The sequence below is a fragment of the Oryctolagus cuniculus genome, chromosome 19 (genome assembly GCF_051225735.1).
Source record: "Oryctolagus cuniculus isolate XC-2025 breed Fujian yellow rabbit chromosome 19, ASM5122573v1, whole genome shotgun sequence".
In the NCBI taxonomy this organism is placed as follows: Eukaryota; Metazoa; Chordata; class Mammalia; order Lagomorpha; family Leporidae; genus Oryctolagus; species Oryctolagus cuniculus.
Window position 1 is genome coordinate 62131491 of NC_142885.1, and position 14304 is coordinate 62145794.

Below are 14304 nucleotides of genomic sequence, written 5' to 3' on the forward strand. Positions count from 1 at the left end.
ACCAAAATTCCAGTTTTTGCTATAGTAAGATCCTCATGCCTGTGAACAGTCTAGGGGTACTGGAAGCTTCTTGCAAAAGTAGTCTCAAGGAATCAACTTTCTTCTGCCTCCCCCCAGCCTTGAGTTAACGCTGACAAACTCCTCTCTTCCCTCAAGCTTCCATTTAAATATTATCTCCCCAACAAAGGCAAGCCAGCAGCACCCTATGCATGGCCTTCATCCCATTAAGCACAAGGATAACCAATGATGTCTAAAACATTCACCAACTATGTACCCCTGGCCATGGCAAAGGATGTGAAGTGGTAAGCACTGTCCATCAGCCTGGCACACAGAATGTGACCCTGGTACAAGCAGGTAAAAGGATGCAGAAGAAAGGCATCTACGCCAGCCCATCTGAGGGAGGCAGGAAGAAAAGAACTCAGCCACTGTGGCTACTGTGGTCACCGCAGCCTTGCCGCCCCCACGCTCCCACTGAGCCGCCGGCTTCCTACTCCACTGTCTGCCCATCAAAGCCAGGCTGCCCATCCCTCTGGCATGCATGAGGGTTGGCAAAACCAACATGAACACGAGCCAGGAAAGCGAGCGCCAGAGACTTCACCCCCTTGGAGTGACCAAGTGTGCCCCCTTGTGTCCACTGTCTCCTTTTCCCCGCCCATTCTCGCTCACCAGCGCTGACGCTCCTGCACACGACAGGCAGTGGGTCGGTCTCCTGCTCGGGTCGGATGAGGATCGACACAGCGGAGGAGGCCGTGATCTCCCTGAGAAGGCTGCTCACCCCCTGCGTGGACTCCTTCAGCAAAGAGGTCATGTTCTGCGTGGACTCCTTCAAGAGGTCTGACACGGTGGGAGCAAACTTACTCTGCCCGTTCAGATCCTTGTTGTCGATGTTAATGGCGAAGAGGATGGAGTTCAGACCTGCCCAGAGAAAGGGGAAAACCTGGAGCACTCCTCTCAAACACTTCTAAGACCCTTCCACAAAACGGAGGTCAGCAGACACCAGTATCACGGGAATCGAGTCTTTTAGATTCTCTCCCTAACGGCCAGGAAAACAATTACTACCAGGAGAAGTGGAGGAAGGCACCAGCCCTGAGGTCAGGCTGCCGGGCCTGGAGTCCAGCTCCTCCATGTAACAGCTCTGAGACCTTCAAGTAACTTGTAATCTCTCTCAGTTTCAACTCCCTTATCTATAAAATGGAGACAATCCACCTTCCTCAACGGATTTTAAATATTAAAGACAGTCACCCACCAAAATCACTCAGCTCCATAAACTATCACAAACGTGCACTGATGGGGCTGGTGTTGCGATGTAGCAGGTTAAGCCACCCACTGTGACACCGGAATCCCATGTGAGCATCCGTTTGAGTCCAAGTCACTCCACTTCCAATCCAGCTCCTTGCTAATGTGTCTGGGAAAGCAGCAGAGGATGGCCCAAGTGCTTGAGCCCCTGTACCCATGTGGGAGATCTGGAAGAAGCTCCTGGCTCCTGGCTTTAGCTTGGCCCAGCCTCAGGCCATTGCGGTCATCTGGGGAGTGAACCAGTGAATGGAAGAATTCTCTCTCTGTGTCTCTTCCTCTCTAACTCCACCTTTTAATTAAATAACTCAAGTTAAATAGAAAATGTGCACTGCTTAGGGTCCTGGTGTTGTGGCACAGCAGGTTAAGTAAGCCACTGCTTGAGCTGCCAGCATCCCATATCAGAGAGACAATTTGAATCCCAGCTGCTCCACTTCCAATCCAGCTTCCTGGTAATGAGCATGAGAAAGTAGCAGAAAATGGCCAAAGTGCTTGGGCCTCTGCATCTCACATGGGAGACCAGATGGAGTTACTGGCTCCTGGCTTCAGCCTGAATGGCCCCGGCCATTTGGGGGAGTGAATCAGTATACGGAAGAGCTCACTCACTCTCGTTTTCTCTCTCGCCCTTTCCCTCTCTCCCTCTGACTCTCCTCTCTGTCACTCTACCATTGAAATATATAAATAAATATTTTTAAAAGATGTGCAGTGATTACACCATTAAGCTCATTTTGGGCAAAAGCTTACACTGGTATCCTACAGTCTACAAAAGCAATCATGGTTCAACGCTTTCTCTCATCTGTGGACAAGAATGACGTAACCCTGAGGATGTGGGATTTAGTATAAACTTTCAGGGGGAGAATGGAAGGAGGCAACAAAGCAAAGAAACAGACAAGGTGCCCGCTCCCAGCCGGCTGACTTGGAGTGACAGTCAAATGGCAAACAGCTTAACATCCACCAAGCAACACCACACGGGGGTCTTTCTGTTGAGAAATATTTGTGTGGTCCTTTCTCTCCCATGACTGTCTCACTGCCCTACAAAGATAACTGCTGAGCGAGCCAGAGTCCCACCTCACAGGAACCACCCCTCGTCACCAGTTGACAAGGGGAAGGGTCGAGATTCAAGGGTAGGCCTCCTGTCTCCAATTCAGCAGCTTCTTATATTCCACCTGCCAAGTTACAACCAAAATCCGTAAACCCCACGCTTTCTTGTCAGATGATCAAATTCTAAATACTTAGTTCCAGTGCTCAATACCGCCACAGGAAGCAGAGGTAAATGCCCCAGTAAGTTGGTGAAAGACAGGGGAAATCCCAGCATCCCTTTGGGTTGCGAATGTACTCCCAGCAGCCCCCTCTGCTCGCCAAGCTTCCCAGGACTCAATGCCTAGCCTGGGCCAATCTTACCAGCTGCCATGGTTGGAAGCATGCTAGATCTTTCTTCATCCATCACAAAAGACCAGTCTTCATAAAAAGTGCTGCAATTGAGAGAGAGATGGAAAAGTCCTTAACAGTGGGTCTCTAGGTCCTTGAGCCAACAAGTTCCTTAGATGGCTCTCTGGAAACCTGAGTCTGGTCACCCAGAGAGAGCGCGGTGTGTCTGAGGTCTCTGCTGGTCTTAAGCTTCTGGCTATAAACAAAACCTGAATACATACATACATCCTATGACTTCCTCTCTGGTCCCCTGACACCCCAGCTTTAGAGTACTAAAATAGACCCATGTAAATGCAAAAAAGCAGCTAAGCAGAAGACAACAGACAAAGGGGTGACTTCCACCCCAGTCCTGTCCCCTGGAGACAGACAGAAAATCTAGGCTAGCCAACTCCTGATTTGGCTCATACAAGGGACAGTATCAGGAAGAAATTACGAAGAGCCATGTCTCTATCAGAGTATTTACTTACAACACCTGCTTGGGTTGCAGATTCAGCAGCCCAAGCAATCCCTAGAAAGGACTGAGAAGCTAAAAAGGCCCCATGATTCCATGTTGGGGTTGGTCGGTCTCAGAAGCCCAAAGAGCCTGAACAAAATCGTCTGGCCAATACATGGAATAGTCAGGGCTTAAAACAGGTCTCTCTGGTCCACTGTCCAAGCTCTGCGTAAGACTGTAAACACGGAACAACCTAACATGCTTAGTGCCACGATTTCTCCACCACCCAGGTCGCAGAACTCTAAACTGATGCAGTTGAAACTCAGCTTCCCCGCAGTCCAGCGAGCGACGCATCATCTGCGGTTCAGTGGGCGACTGGAAACATCAGCTGAAGCGACTGAAGCCGGCTCCTTTCTAGGGCACTTCCACGGCAGTGCTGGGGAAAGCACAAGCCCTACATTCAAGCTGGCATTGCAACTGCTCCTCTGATCCCTACACTGTGACCCCTGCAAAGTCACGGCCAGTTTTCACGTGTGTAAATGCTTGTGGCTTTCCCAGAGAGTAACGAAGTGACCAGCTAAGTCCAACTGTGACTCTTACGAACTGGATCCATATCAACTTCCCACTGTTAAATGCAACTTGGGTGCCAAGCATGCAACTCTGAACTAACTGCACAAAATCTGCCAGGTGGAGTTTTACCCCCCAAAAAATGTATTTTAAAAAACATGAATATGTTTGTTTTGCTAACTACAGCTAGTTAGTGCTTGGACATTCCCAGCCTCTCATCTGATCACAAGCAGCACACAGGCAAGTCAGAGGCAGGTGTCCTGGGCCTGGCCTTCCCATTTCAGACCCACGTGGTCTCATCGCACAACTGGTAACACAGAATTTCAAAGGTATTTGTGAGAGCCCTGACGCACAGTCCTGGAACACCTGCTACTGGATTGAGGGGACCAATCACAGCAGCAAAGGCAAGCAGGGAACACGTGGCCAAGTAGGAAATCCAGAGGCTGCACCGAGTGCCGATGGAAAGCCGGCTTGCGGAATGAAGCGGAATGTCACTGCTGAGGACTTGGGCACCGCTGATGTGGAAGGTATTCAGGGCACCCGGGCAGGAGAGGCCACTGTCCCTTTGTATCATCTGGCAACACACAACAGCATGCCTAGTCCACCATTCTCAGAAGCCAGAGTCCACACAGACAAGATCACCGACATCCTCAGGACAGGGAAAATGACAGTGGAAACGCCAGCATGCCAGCAGGCATCTCGGCATAAATGAGGAGTGATTCAATTTCCTCCCCCTGGGTTCCGGCACTTACAACTCCTTTTCAGGGAAAGAGGGTGACACCTGGGGCCGTCTCCCCATAGCTATGGTCAACCACATACCCACCCCACTAAGCACGGCTGTGCCTGTGTGACCTGCACCAGCCACGGAGACATTGAGTGCAAGAGCCACTGAAGGCGAAGTTCCGACAGCCGGCCCTTAGTTCGACTCTGTCTCTTTTCCCAAGTTGGCAATCACGACAGCACAGATGGAGATGCAGGCTCGGGGCAGCCTGGCTCCTGGAGATGAGAGTCCCTGCCTATCCACGGTAGACATGAACTTGGCTCTTCCAAGCCTCTGAGGTTTTTGTGGTGTTTGCCATTGCAGCATCACCTGACCTATGGTAACAGAAGCAGTGGACCTCTTGTAGATCACCAACAGAAAAACAGAGTTTCTGATAAATACTGACAACTTCTTTCCCTAACCTCAACCTTGATTTTTTTTTTACTTGATTTTTCCATCAGGGTGAGATTGAATGAATGCAAAAGTTCCAAATTAATTCCACAAAGTGTAGAGCAGATGGTATCTAGGACAACAGCGCCAGGCCTGAATAATAAGTGCGGGTGCCAGGCTGAGCCCTGCACTCGTTTGTCCACCCCCTAGCCCAACTGGGGCCACAGCACAGCAGGACAGACAAGGGCTGCAGGAGGAGAACCCACTGGCCCCAGAAGGAGGGAAGAGAAGGCAAACCCCAGCTCCTGGACTCCACGCTGTGTGAGGCTGACCCTGCGGCGCCACCCGCTCCAGGTACCTGAGCCTGCCGCGGTCAGCCAGGAGCGTGTGCAGGTAGCGCTCCAGCGAGTGTTCGTTGAGGGCGCAGCGCAGCCAGGCCCGGCCGCGGCCCACGTCCGAGGCGATGTGGCGCAGGCCGTAGAAGCGCTGCAGCTCGTGTCTGCTGAGGGCCTCCCTCACGTAGGACCAGAACACGGGCTCTGTGGAGAGAGGGCGCGCGCGTCACTCAGCCTGCCAGGCTCACGCTGGCGGGAGCAACCCGAGGGGCACACAGAGAGCCTGCCACCAACACAACTGACACCAAAACCCACCGTCAGGAGACCATCATTAACATTTTCAAGAACCGCCTTCCAGTCGTTTTTCCTGCACTTAAAAAAGTCGACATTTTGACACTCGACCCCCCCACCGCACCCCCCTGCAGAAGACACACAGGTCCCACACTCCACCGTGCTGCTCTTTCTTTACAGTCGTGATAAAGAGAAAGATCTGGAAGTGGGCAGGTCACGTTGGAAAATCCCCATGGCCCAGTGTCATCCCAGTGGGAGGCCGAGAGAGGCCTGACCCAGGAGAGAAGGTGACGTGAGCAGGGCAGCGAAGCCTAGAAGGGTGTGGCCACGGCCAAGGAACGCTGGCAGCCACCAGGAGCTGCAGGGGTGGCACGGAGTATAAGCCTACAGTACACAACACCCTGTCGTCGTTGTGACCTTCGCCAGTGAAACCGATTTTAAACTTCTGCCTTCCACAGCGGTGAAAGAATAAATCTCTGGGGGCCGGCACTGTGGCACAGCAGGTAAAGTTGCCACCTGCAGGGCCAGCATCCCATACGGGCGCAGGTTCAAGTCCTGGCTGCTCCACTTCCAATCTAGCTCTCTGCTATGGCCTGGGAAAGCAGTAAAAATGGCCCAAATGCTTGGGTCCCTGCACCTGTGAGGGAGACCTGGAAGAAGCTCCTGGCTCCTGGCTTCAGATCGTTGCATCTCTGGCCGTTGTGACCATCTGGGGAATGAACCAGCGGATGGAAGACACCCCCCACCCCGTGCCTCTCTCTCTCTGTAACTCTGCCTTTCATATAAAATAAATAAATCTTTGACAAAAAAAAAATAAATGTCTGCTGTTTAAAAGCCAACGACTTTGCAGTACTTTGTTACCGCAGCCAAAAGAAAATGATAGGTGATACAGTGAGACAGAGAGAAAGGGGGGGGGGGGGGGACCGAAGGGAGGGGGCAGAGAGGGAGAGAGGAAAGGAGAGAGAGAAAATTTAAGGCCTTTGTTCATTTATTTTCTTGGCCAGATCATGAATATTTTCCTATTGTAATTAAGTCTCTGAACTAAGATTATCAACGGCTTCTCAGTGAAGCACAATTTAACGACTTCTCTGTTACTGGGAATAGAATACAGTGCCAATTCCCCCGACCCGTAGAGCAGTGAGCACCCTTGCACATAGATAACTGTCTCATTTCTGGTTCCTTAGGAGAGATTCCTATACAGTGAATTACTAGGTCTGAGGGTAAACAGATTCAAGGCTTTAAGGGAAAGCTAACAAAGTTTGCTTTTACCCATAAAACAGATATTCCTGAAACTTTGAATCCCCTCAAGGCCACCTTTTTTATCTACATCTTTCACAGTTACAGCCTAGTGTGTTCCCACTGTGTGACTGGAGTTTGTTCACTTAACATTGGCTCATCAACACTTCATGCTGCTAAAAACAGCAGCACCATCAGAAGCTACCATTTATTGAGCATCAACTGTGTACCCACCATGGTGCCAGACACTTTACCTCTGACCCCACAACCACCAAGGCCATGTCCATGTCAAGGATGAGGGCCAAAGCCTGGACAAGTGAGATGAGCAGCCCAAGGGCACAGATAACAGCAGTACATTAGCACCAGCGCTTGGCGCTACCTGTAAACCACTATCACCTGCCTGGAGAACCAAGGGATCTCTACTTTCTTTAAAATGATTGGGTTATGGGGCCGGCGCTGTGCCATGACAGATAAAGCCACTGCCTGCGACAACAGCGTTCCATACAGGCGTCGGTTTATGTCCTGGCTGCTCCACTTTTGATCCAGCTCCCTGCAGATGGCCTGGGAGGGCAGCAGAGGATGGCCCAAGTGTGTGTGCCCCTGCTAACCATGTGGAGACTCAGATGAAGCTCCTGGCTTCAGACGGCACAACCCTGGCCATTGGGGCTGTCTGGGGAGTGAACCAGTGAATGGAGGATCTCTCTGTGTGTGTCTTTCCCTCTCTATATAACTCTGACCTTCAAATGAACAAATAAATATATTTTTTAAAAAGTTCATGAGACATGGAGTTAAAAGATAAGCTTATTTTTTTTAAATAATGAAATAAAATGACCAAGTTCACAGCTGTTCAGTATTCAAAGGAAGATAAGCGTAGACTCTCTACTGTTGGCCGTGGCTGTGATTCACAGGTCCCTCTGAGGAACAAACCAAGTCCTTGAGCTGCCCTTCCAGAAGGAGATGAAGACACTCATCTCCAGCAACTGCCCTCACTGCATTCTTCCATGAGGCTAGAGATAACAAAACCCATCTCTAAGCAGCTTCCAGGCCACAGGGCGGGACACACAGATGGAGAGACCATTCAACTGAACTGCCCTGGGCAAGTCACTCAGCCCCCCCCCCCCCATTGCTCCCCCACAAGATAAGCACACAAGTCCACAATCCTCTGGGGCTCTTAGGGTAAGGGGTGTTGGGGGGGGGTGTTTAAGTTCCGAGCAAAGTGCCCAGCCCCTGATACCCAACCACCCCCCTTAGGACATGGCATTTGTGTTGCTTCCTCATTTCTCCTTCTGTTCACAGCACCTGAATGTGTGTGCATGTACATTTGTGGGTCAAGCCCACATGGCAATCACTTTGGATAAACTTCCCAGGAATGACTGAAGAATGGCGCAACTCAGGCAGCACTGGCTTCCACGTGAACCCCTCCGTGTCAATGCACTCCCCTTCCTAAAATCAGCATGTGAGTGCAAACCACAAGCCACATTACTGCATGCACAGCCTTCTTTCCACCCTCTGCTTCCTCAGAAACCAGGGCGCCCAGCAGCTAATGCGTTATGAAACACCCCAGACAGCCACCTGTGTGGCCAGCAGGATTCCAATCAAGTGGCTCTCATCTGCACCCGGCCTCTCCTGGAAAAACCAATCACCTCCCTCTGACCTTGAGTGCACACCAACACTTGACAGTGTGTTTTCACCTTTCAATTTTGCAAATTGCTTACACCACAGAATCCCGTAAAGCTTGTCAGAGCAATGCTGCCGACGGTAAGAATTATCCCAGTAGGGTTCCGCTTCCACTGCCAGAATTAATGTGCTCTATTTAGAGTGCAGCTCACCTGCCATCTAACACATGCAGTGTCCATAACTTCATCTGGGAATATACACCAATCCACATTAAAATGTCCGGTTAATTCCAAAAGTGGACAAGGGCTCTGCTTCTCTGAACACCTGAAAGCCAACTGCCAGAATGAATAGGAACCAACAAAGGGGTGTGGAGGAGCTGCCTGAGGGTGCTTGTTAACAGACGGTGAGTAATGGCACTGGGCTGTTGGCACCGTTACTAACAGGCTTCAGCTTCTGTCCCTGCCAAGAATGCATACTTCGGGGACCACAAAGACGACAAAAACTTTGGCTCAAATTCTAGTTCAGGCGTTACGTGGCTTTGGGCAACGTTCTTTACCCTCTGTTTTCCTCATCTGTGCAAATGGGACAAGAATGACAACCTCTAAGGGTCACTATGCGGAGAAAATGAGACTACATGCAGAGTGCATGCAGTCAATGCAGTCTACAAACGTTTGCCGTAATTATTCACGTAATTGGCATCAAACTGATGTTCAATGCAACACGCCCATTAAAACCACAACTCCAGGGGCTTGCACTGTGGCAGAGTGTTAAACTGACAACTTGTGAGACTAGCACTGTTAGGCAGGAAGCTAGAAATTAGCCTATGTGGGGCCAGCGCTGTGCTACATTAGGTTAACCCTCCGCCTGCAGCGTCGGCATCCCCTGTGGGCGCCCGCTCTAGTCCCAGCTGCACCTCTTCCAATCCAGCTGCCTGCTACGGCCTGAGAAAGCAGTAGAGGATGGTCCAAGTGCTTGGGCCCCTGCACCCACGTGGGGGACCTAGAAGCAGCTCCTGGCTTCGGATCAGCACAGCTCCGGCCATTGTGGCCATTGGGGAGTGAGCCAACAGAAGGAAGATCCTTCTCTCTGTCTCCCCTTCCTCTCACTGTCTGTAACTCTACCTCTCAAATAAATAAAATCTTAAAAAAAAAAAAAAAAAGAAAGAAAGAAAGAAAGAAAAAGAAAAGAAACAAAACGAGCCTACATGTGTAAGAAGGGCCTAAGGAAACTGACACCCACAGCAGTCCAGCTTATGCATTTTGAAGTCCTGCCCAGACCCTGAGAACCTTCCAGGGGGTCCATCCCCTTCTGCCTGGTCTAATGAACATCTTTCCTCTAAGGCGGGCCCCTAGAGAGAAGCCCCTTGGCTGACGCCAGCAAGGCTTCCCCTGACAACCTCAGTGGTAAACTTGGAAAAGAATTTTTCGTATTTTCACCCAACAAACCCTTCCGCCAGGGCTCCCCATCCTTTGTCCTGGAGGAGAAAAAAAGACTCCCTTAAAAACCGGGAGTCTAAACAAAGACTGTGCACTCCGCCCTCTGCTCCGCTCAGCCCTCAGCTCTCTGCTGAGCGGGCCCGCCTGGCCTGCTGCCCTGCCCAGGTGTATTCTCTCCATTCAACCACGTAACCTTGCTCTCCCCAGTCCGAGTGACTGGGCGCTCTCTGTCCCTTCCACTCTGACGGATGCCCTATCGTAATAAAATCTTATTACTTCACTCTCTGTCTCACGCCTGAATTCTTTCTTGTGTGAAGACAAGAGTTCCCACGGCTTCCACGGCTCTTTACTCCGGTGACATCATCACATATCTGAATGCTGGTCTGGGTCCCAGCTGCTCTGCTTCTGATCCAGCTTCCTGCTAATGTGCCTAGGAAGCCAGCAAAGGGTGGCCCAAGTTCTCCCATGTGGGAGACCACAATGGAATTCCGGGCTCCTGGCTTCAGCCTGGCCCAGACCTCCTAGCTATCACCACCATTTGGGGAGTGAACCAGCAGATAGAAGGTATCTCTCTCTGCTGCTCAGTCTCCCTTACCCTACTGTCTTTCCCTCTCTGTTGCTGTGTCTTTCAAATACACAAATGGAAGAGAAAAACAAAACAAAACAAAACAAAACAAAAAAAAAACCTTGACTCCATTTGAGCCAAATCCCAAGCACCAAGAGAGCAAACAATATCACAATATCCTCTCCCTTTTACCTCTCTTTTACAGGAAATGGAACCCGCTTGGTTCCTTAACAAGTTGCCCTCACACTCCTCTGGCGTCTCCCCACATGGGGCTGGGCAGCTAACCTGGCCACCACAGGGCATTGGAAATGTTGATTGTGTTTATTAACATTGCATAAAACACTGCTTATCTTGATTGCTGAGGTTGTTGGCACTGCCTTACACTTTGTGGCTGAGGTCAGTGTCTCACTAGCCCCACATTAGTCCCAGCCCTGGACCCCGTGGTCCTCACCCACTAGAAGAGAAGCTTTGTCTCCTTCTGGAACTGAGTGGTCAGCAATGGCCTGAGGGCCACATTCAGCCTGCCGCCACCTCTGGTTCTCGCGAGAGAAGTTTTACTGGCCTCAGCCTTGCCTACCTGTCCTCCCAGGCAGCTGCTGTTCTGACAGTGGCAGAGCCGAGCAGCTGTCACGGAGAACTTGCGGTCTATGAAGTCGACAGTGTGCACTACCCTATGCCTTCTGGAACAGGGCTGCTGGACCCTGTGCTACAACTGAGAACTCCAGTAACCACGTAAACGTGGAGCTGCCTGGGACTGTTTCTCCCCCTGTCATGTAGAGAGACCCCACCTGGAAAGATACCAACCCACAGAGAAGCTGTGCTGACAGACAGATCCAGGGGAACTCTGGGCCCCGGATCCAACTCAACCCTAGAATTCTGTGACTAGAGTCAGTGCCCCCACCGCCTCCCTGCCTTTTTTCAGCAGGGATCAGTCTAAAGGGCTTTCTGTCACTTGCAACTGGACGAAGTGCAATGCATGAGGTGGAGCATGCCCTTCCACCATCGGACAGTCATTTCCCAAGGACAGAAAACTCACCAGGCACTGAGCATGTCCGTGCCGCACAGCCCTGAGCAGAGAAGTGTCTCACTGTGGGAGCACCGCTCAGAAACAAGGCAGCAAAGCACAGCCCAGCCCAAAGCAGAAAGGCCAACGACAAAGAGCTGCTCCCTGCAGACAAAGAAGGGCATCTCGTTCTCATGGAGTGAGTCTGCACTTCTCCAAGGCATTTGAGTCGGAGGCTCTACGGGGCCAGAACCTCCCATGTCCTGACCTTCACCTCCGCAGTGAACTCCGAACTGTCCCAACTCTGGGCATCACATTCACAACTGCAGCAGGAAGAGAGGAGATGAGAAAAAGCCAGCTCTATCCCCGCTTCTCTCAGGCAAGGATAAGCAAGCCCAGGAAGCCCCAAGGGAGCAGACAAAGTACAGAATAACAATGCAAAGAATGGTTGGAAGGGACACAGCCTAGTCCCACGCAAGACCAGGAGTCCATTAGCCAAAGACTACAGCTAAACAGAAGGAGGAAGGGAAGTAACAAAATCAGCAGTGCATGGTGCCAACCACACCAGGGACAAAAGGCAAACCAAGTTCTCGTGTGTTCCGGCCTTAGAAGTGGGGGAACACAGCTGCTCCCACATCCCTGTCCCATCCCCGTCCGGATGAGCCCCCCAGCGAGGCGATGGACTGGTACAGCTGAGCCCCCATTCACAGGCCGCAGGACCACCTCCCAGAACCAGGGCACAGGAACCACGGCTTAAATGAGAACCATTCATAATAAAACTATCAAGTACATAAATGTATACACTTTTGGCTTCTTAGGAACATAATAACATTTGCCATTTTACAACTCACTGACATTCAGTCCACTGACAGCATTATGTAACAGTTAACACCCCCCATTTCCTGAACTTCCATTCCAAACAGAAAATCCACACCCATTCAACAGTAATTCCACTGTCCCCACCCCAGCCACTGGCAACTTCTTTTCCTCTTTCTGATTCTGAATGTTCTGGGCCCCTCCTGTTAGTGGAATTATACAGCGTTTGTCCTTTGACGTCTGGTTTGCACTTGGCATGCTTCTGAGGCTGCCTGACTCCACAGCACGTCTTGTTACCGCTTCCTTTGATGGCCTTATTAAAAAGCGGAAAACTGATCGAGCACCCAAGAACCCAGGACTTGTGGAACTTTTATCTGGTTCCCACTTAGGGGTGTGCCCCATCCTGCACTCACAGCCATGTCCGCTCGCACAGGAGATGTACAAGATGCATGGGAGTGGTCTTGTGTCGCTCCCCCTCTTCATGGAGGAACAATACAGGACCCTGAGCTGTTCTTTTGTCTGCTCGGCCCTCCCCGGGTTTGCTGCTGGTTCTTCCCGGGTTGGCTACCGTCCCTTCCACCTCCGTGGAAGGGCGGTTCCCCCTGCCACTTTCCCCACTTCCGCGGGGGAGTGGCACACCGCCGGCCGGCTCTCTCGGGGGCTGCTCAGGTGTTCCTGGTGCATGTTGTCTCTCTCCTCCTTTATAGTCCTCTTCCACAAATCCCAACTCTGCTACCCACACGCCGAGTACGCTGCTCTCCTCCAATCAGGAGCAGGTCCTACAGTTTATTGGTTGAACTGGAGGCAGCTGAGTAGAAGCTGTTTCCTCCCTTCTCAGCGCCATATTGTGGGAGAGCAGATGCATAGAATAAGTCTTAATTCCAGTAATAGTCTAGTCCGAGTTGCTCCCCACAGATCCCCCTTTCTTTTTATTTTTTTTTTTTTTTTTTTTTTTTTTTTGACAGGCAGAGTGGACAGTGAGAGAGAGAGACAGAGAGAGAAAGGTCTTCCTTTTGCCGTTGGTTCACCCTCCAATGGCCGCCGCTGCAGCCGGCGCACCGCGCTGATCCTGGCAGGAGCCAGGAGCCAGGTGCTTTTTCCTGGTCTCCCATGGGGTGCAGGGCCCAAGCACCTGGGCCATCCTCCACTGCACTCCCTGGCCATAGCAGAGAGCTGGCCTGGAAGAGGGGCAACCGGGACAGAATCCGGCGCCCCAACCGGGACTAGAACCCGGTGTGCCGGCGCCGCAAGGTGGAGGATTAGCCTATTGAGCCACGGCGCCGGCTTCTTTTTATTTTTTTGGCATTGATACGCGCCTGTCTTCGGTGCCCCGTGGCACACACTCTGCTCTGCTTGCTAGAGTTGCCCACAGGTGCTTACAAGTCCTATCAATCAGGCAAACCGAGTCCGGGCCCTCTCTTCGCCATGTTGTGAGGAGGTTTTTAGGCACTGATGCGTGCCTGTGTTCGGTGCCCTGCAGCGCATGCTCTGCTCTGCTAGAACTGCCTGCAGGTGCTTACAAGCCCTAGCAATCAGGCAAACCGAATCCAAGCCTTCTCATTGCCGTATTGTGGGGAGACTTATTGGTGTTGATTCGTGCCTATCTTCGGTGACCTGCAGCTCATATTCTGGTCGAGCTGCCTGCTGGTGCTTATTGCCTTACTAATCAGGCAGACCGAATCCAAGCCTTCTCATTGCGGTATTGTGGGGAGACTTATTGATGTTAATTCGTGCCTGTCTTCGGTGACCCGCGGCGCATAAGCTGCTAGCCGCCCGCAGGTGCTCACCACCTCCCTAATCAGGCAGACTGAATCCAAGCTCTCTCATTGCCATGTTGAGGGGAGGCCTTATTTTTCTCTATTTCTCTATCTCCGGGCATTCCTATCTCTCCTATTTTACTTCTATCTGCCAGCATTCCTATTTCTCTCATTTTATTTCTAAACTGTTTCTCTTATCTTCGCGGCTTCCCGGCGCCCGCCCCGAGGCTGCTTCTCGGCTGCTTCTCGGCGGCTTCCCGGCTCTGAGCCGCTTCAGCCCTCGCTTCTCTCATCTGCGCGGCTTCCCGGCTTCGCGCGCGCACTCCGCGGTCTCCGCGCCCCTTCGCGCCCGCACCACGGCCTTCGCGCCAGCCCCG

At 51.6% G+C, this 14304-nt stretch overlaps 1 protein-coding gene across 8 annotated transcripts in view; it reads right to left on the reverse strand.

Annotated features, from left to right (window-relative positions):
* SNX29 (sorting nexin 29) overlaps positions 1-14304 on the reverse strand; it is a 473360-nt gene that overhangs the window by 381560 nt on the left and 77496 nt on the right. For 6 of the 8 annotated variants that reach the window (XM_008257737.5, XM_051847819.3, XM_089321670.1 and 3 more), the window contains 3 exons: positions 5230-5410; positions 2695-2765; positions 667-915 (listed from right to left, as the gene is read on the reverse strand). In XM_008257737.5, coding sequence (XP_008255959.2) covers positions 667-915; positions 2695-2765; positions 5230-5410 — 501 coding nt within the window. The remainder of the gene's footprint in view (positions 1-666; positions 916-2694; positions 2766-5229; positions 5411-14304) is intronic. The other 2 variants (XM_089321668.1, XM_089321671.1) reach the window with 1 other exon arrangement.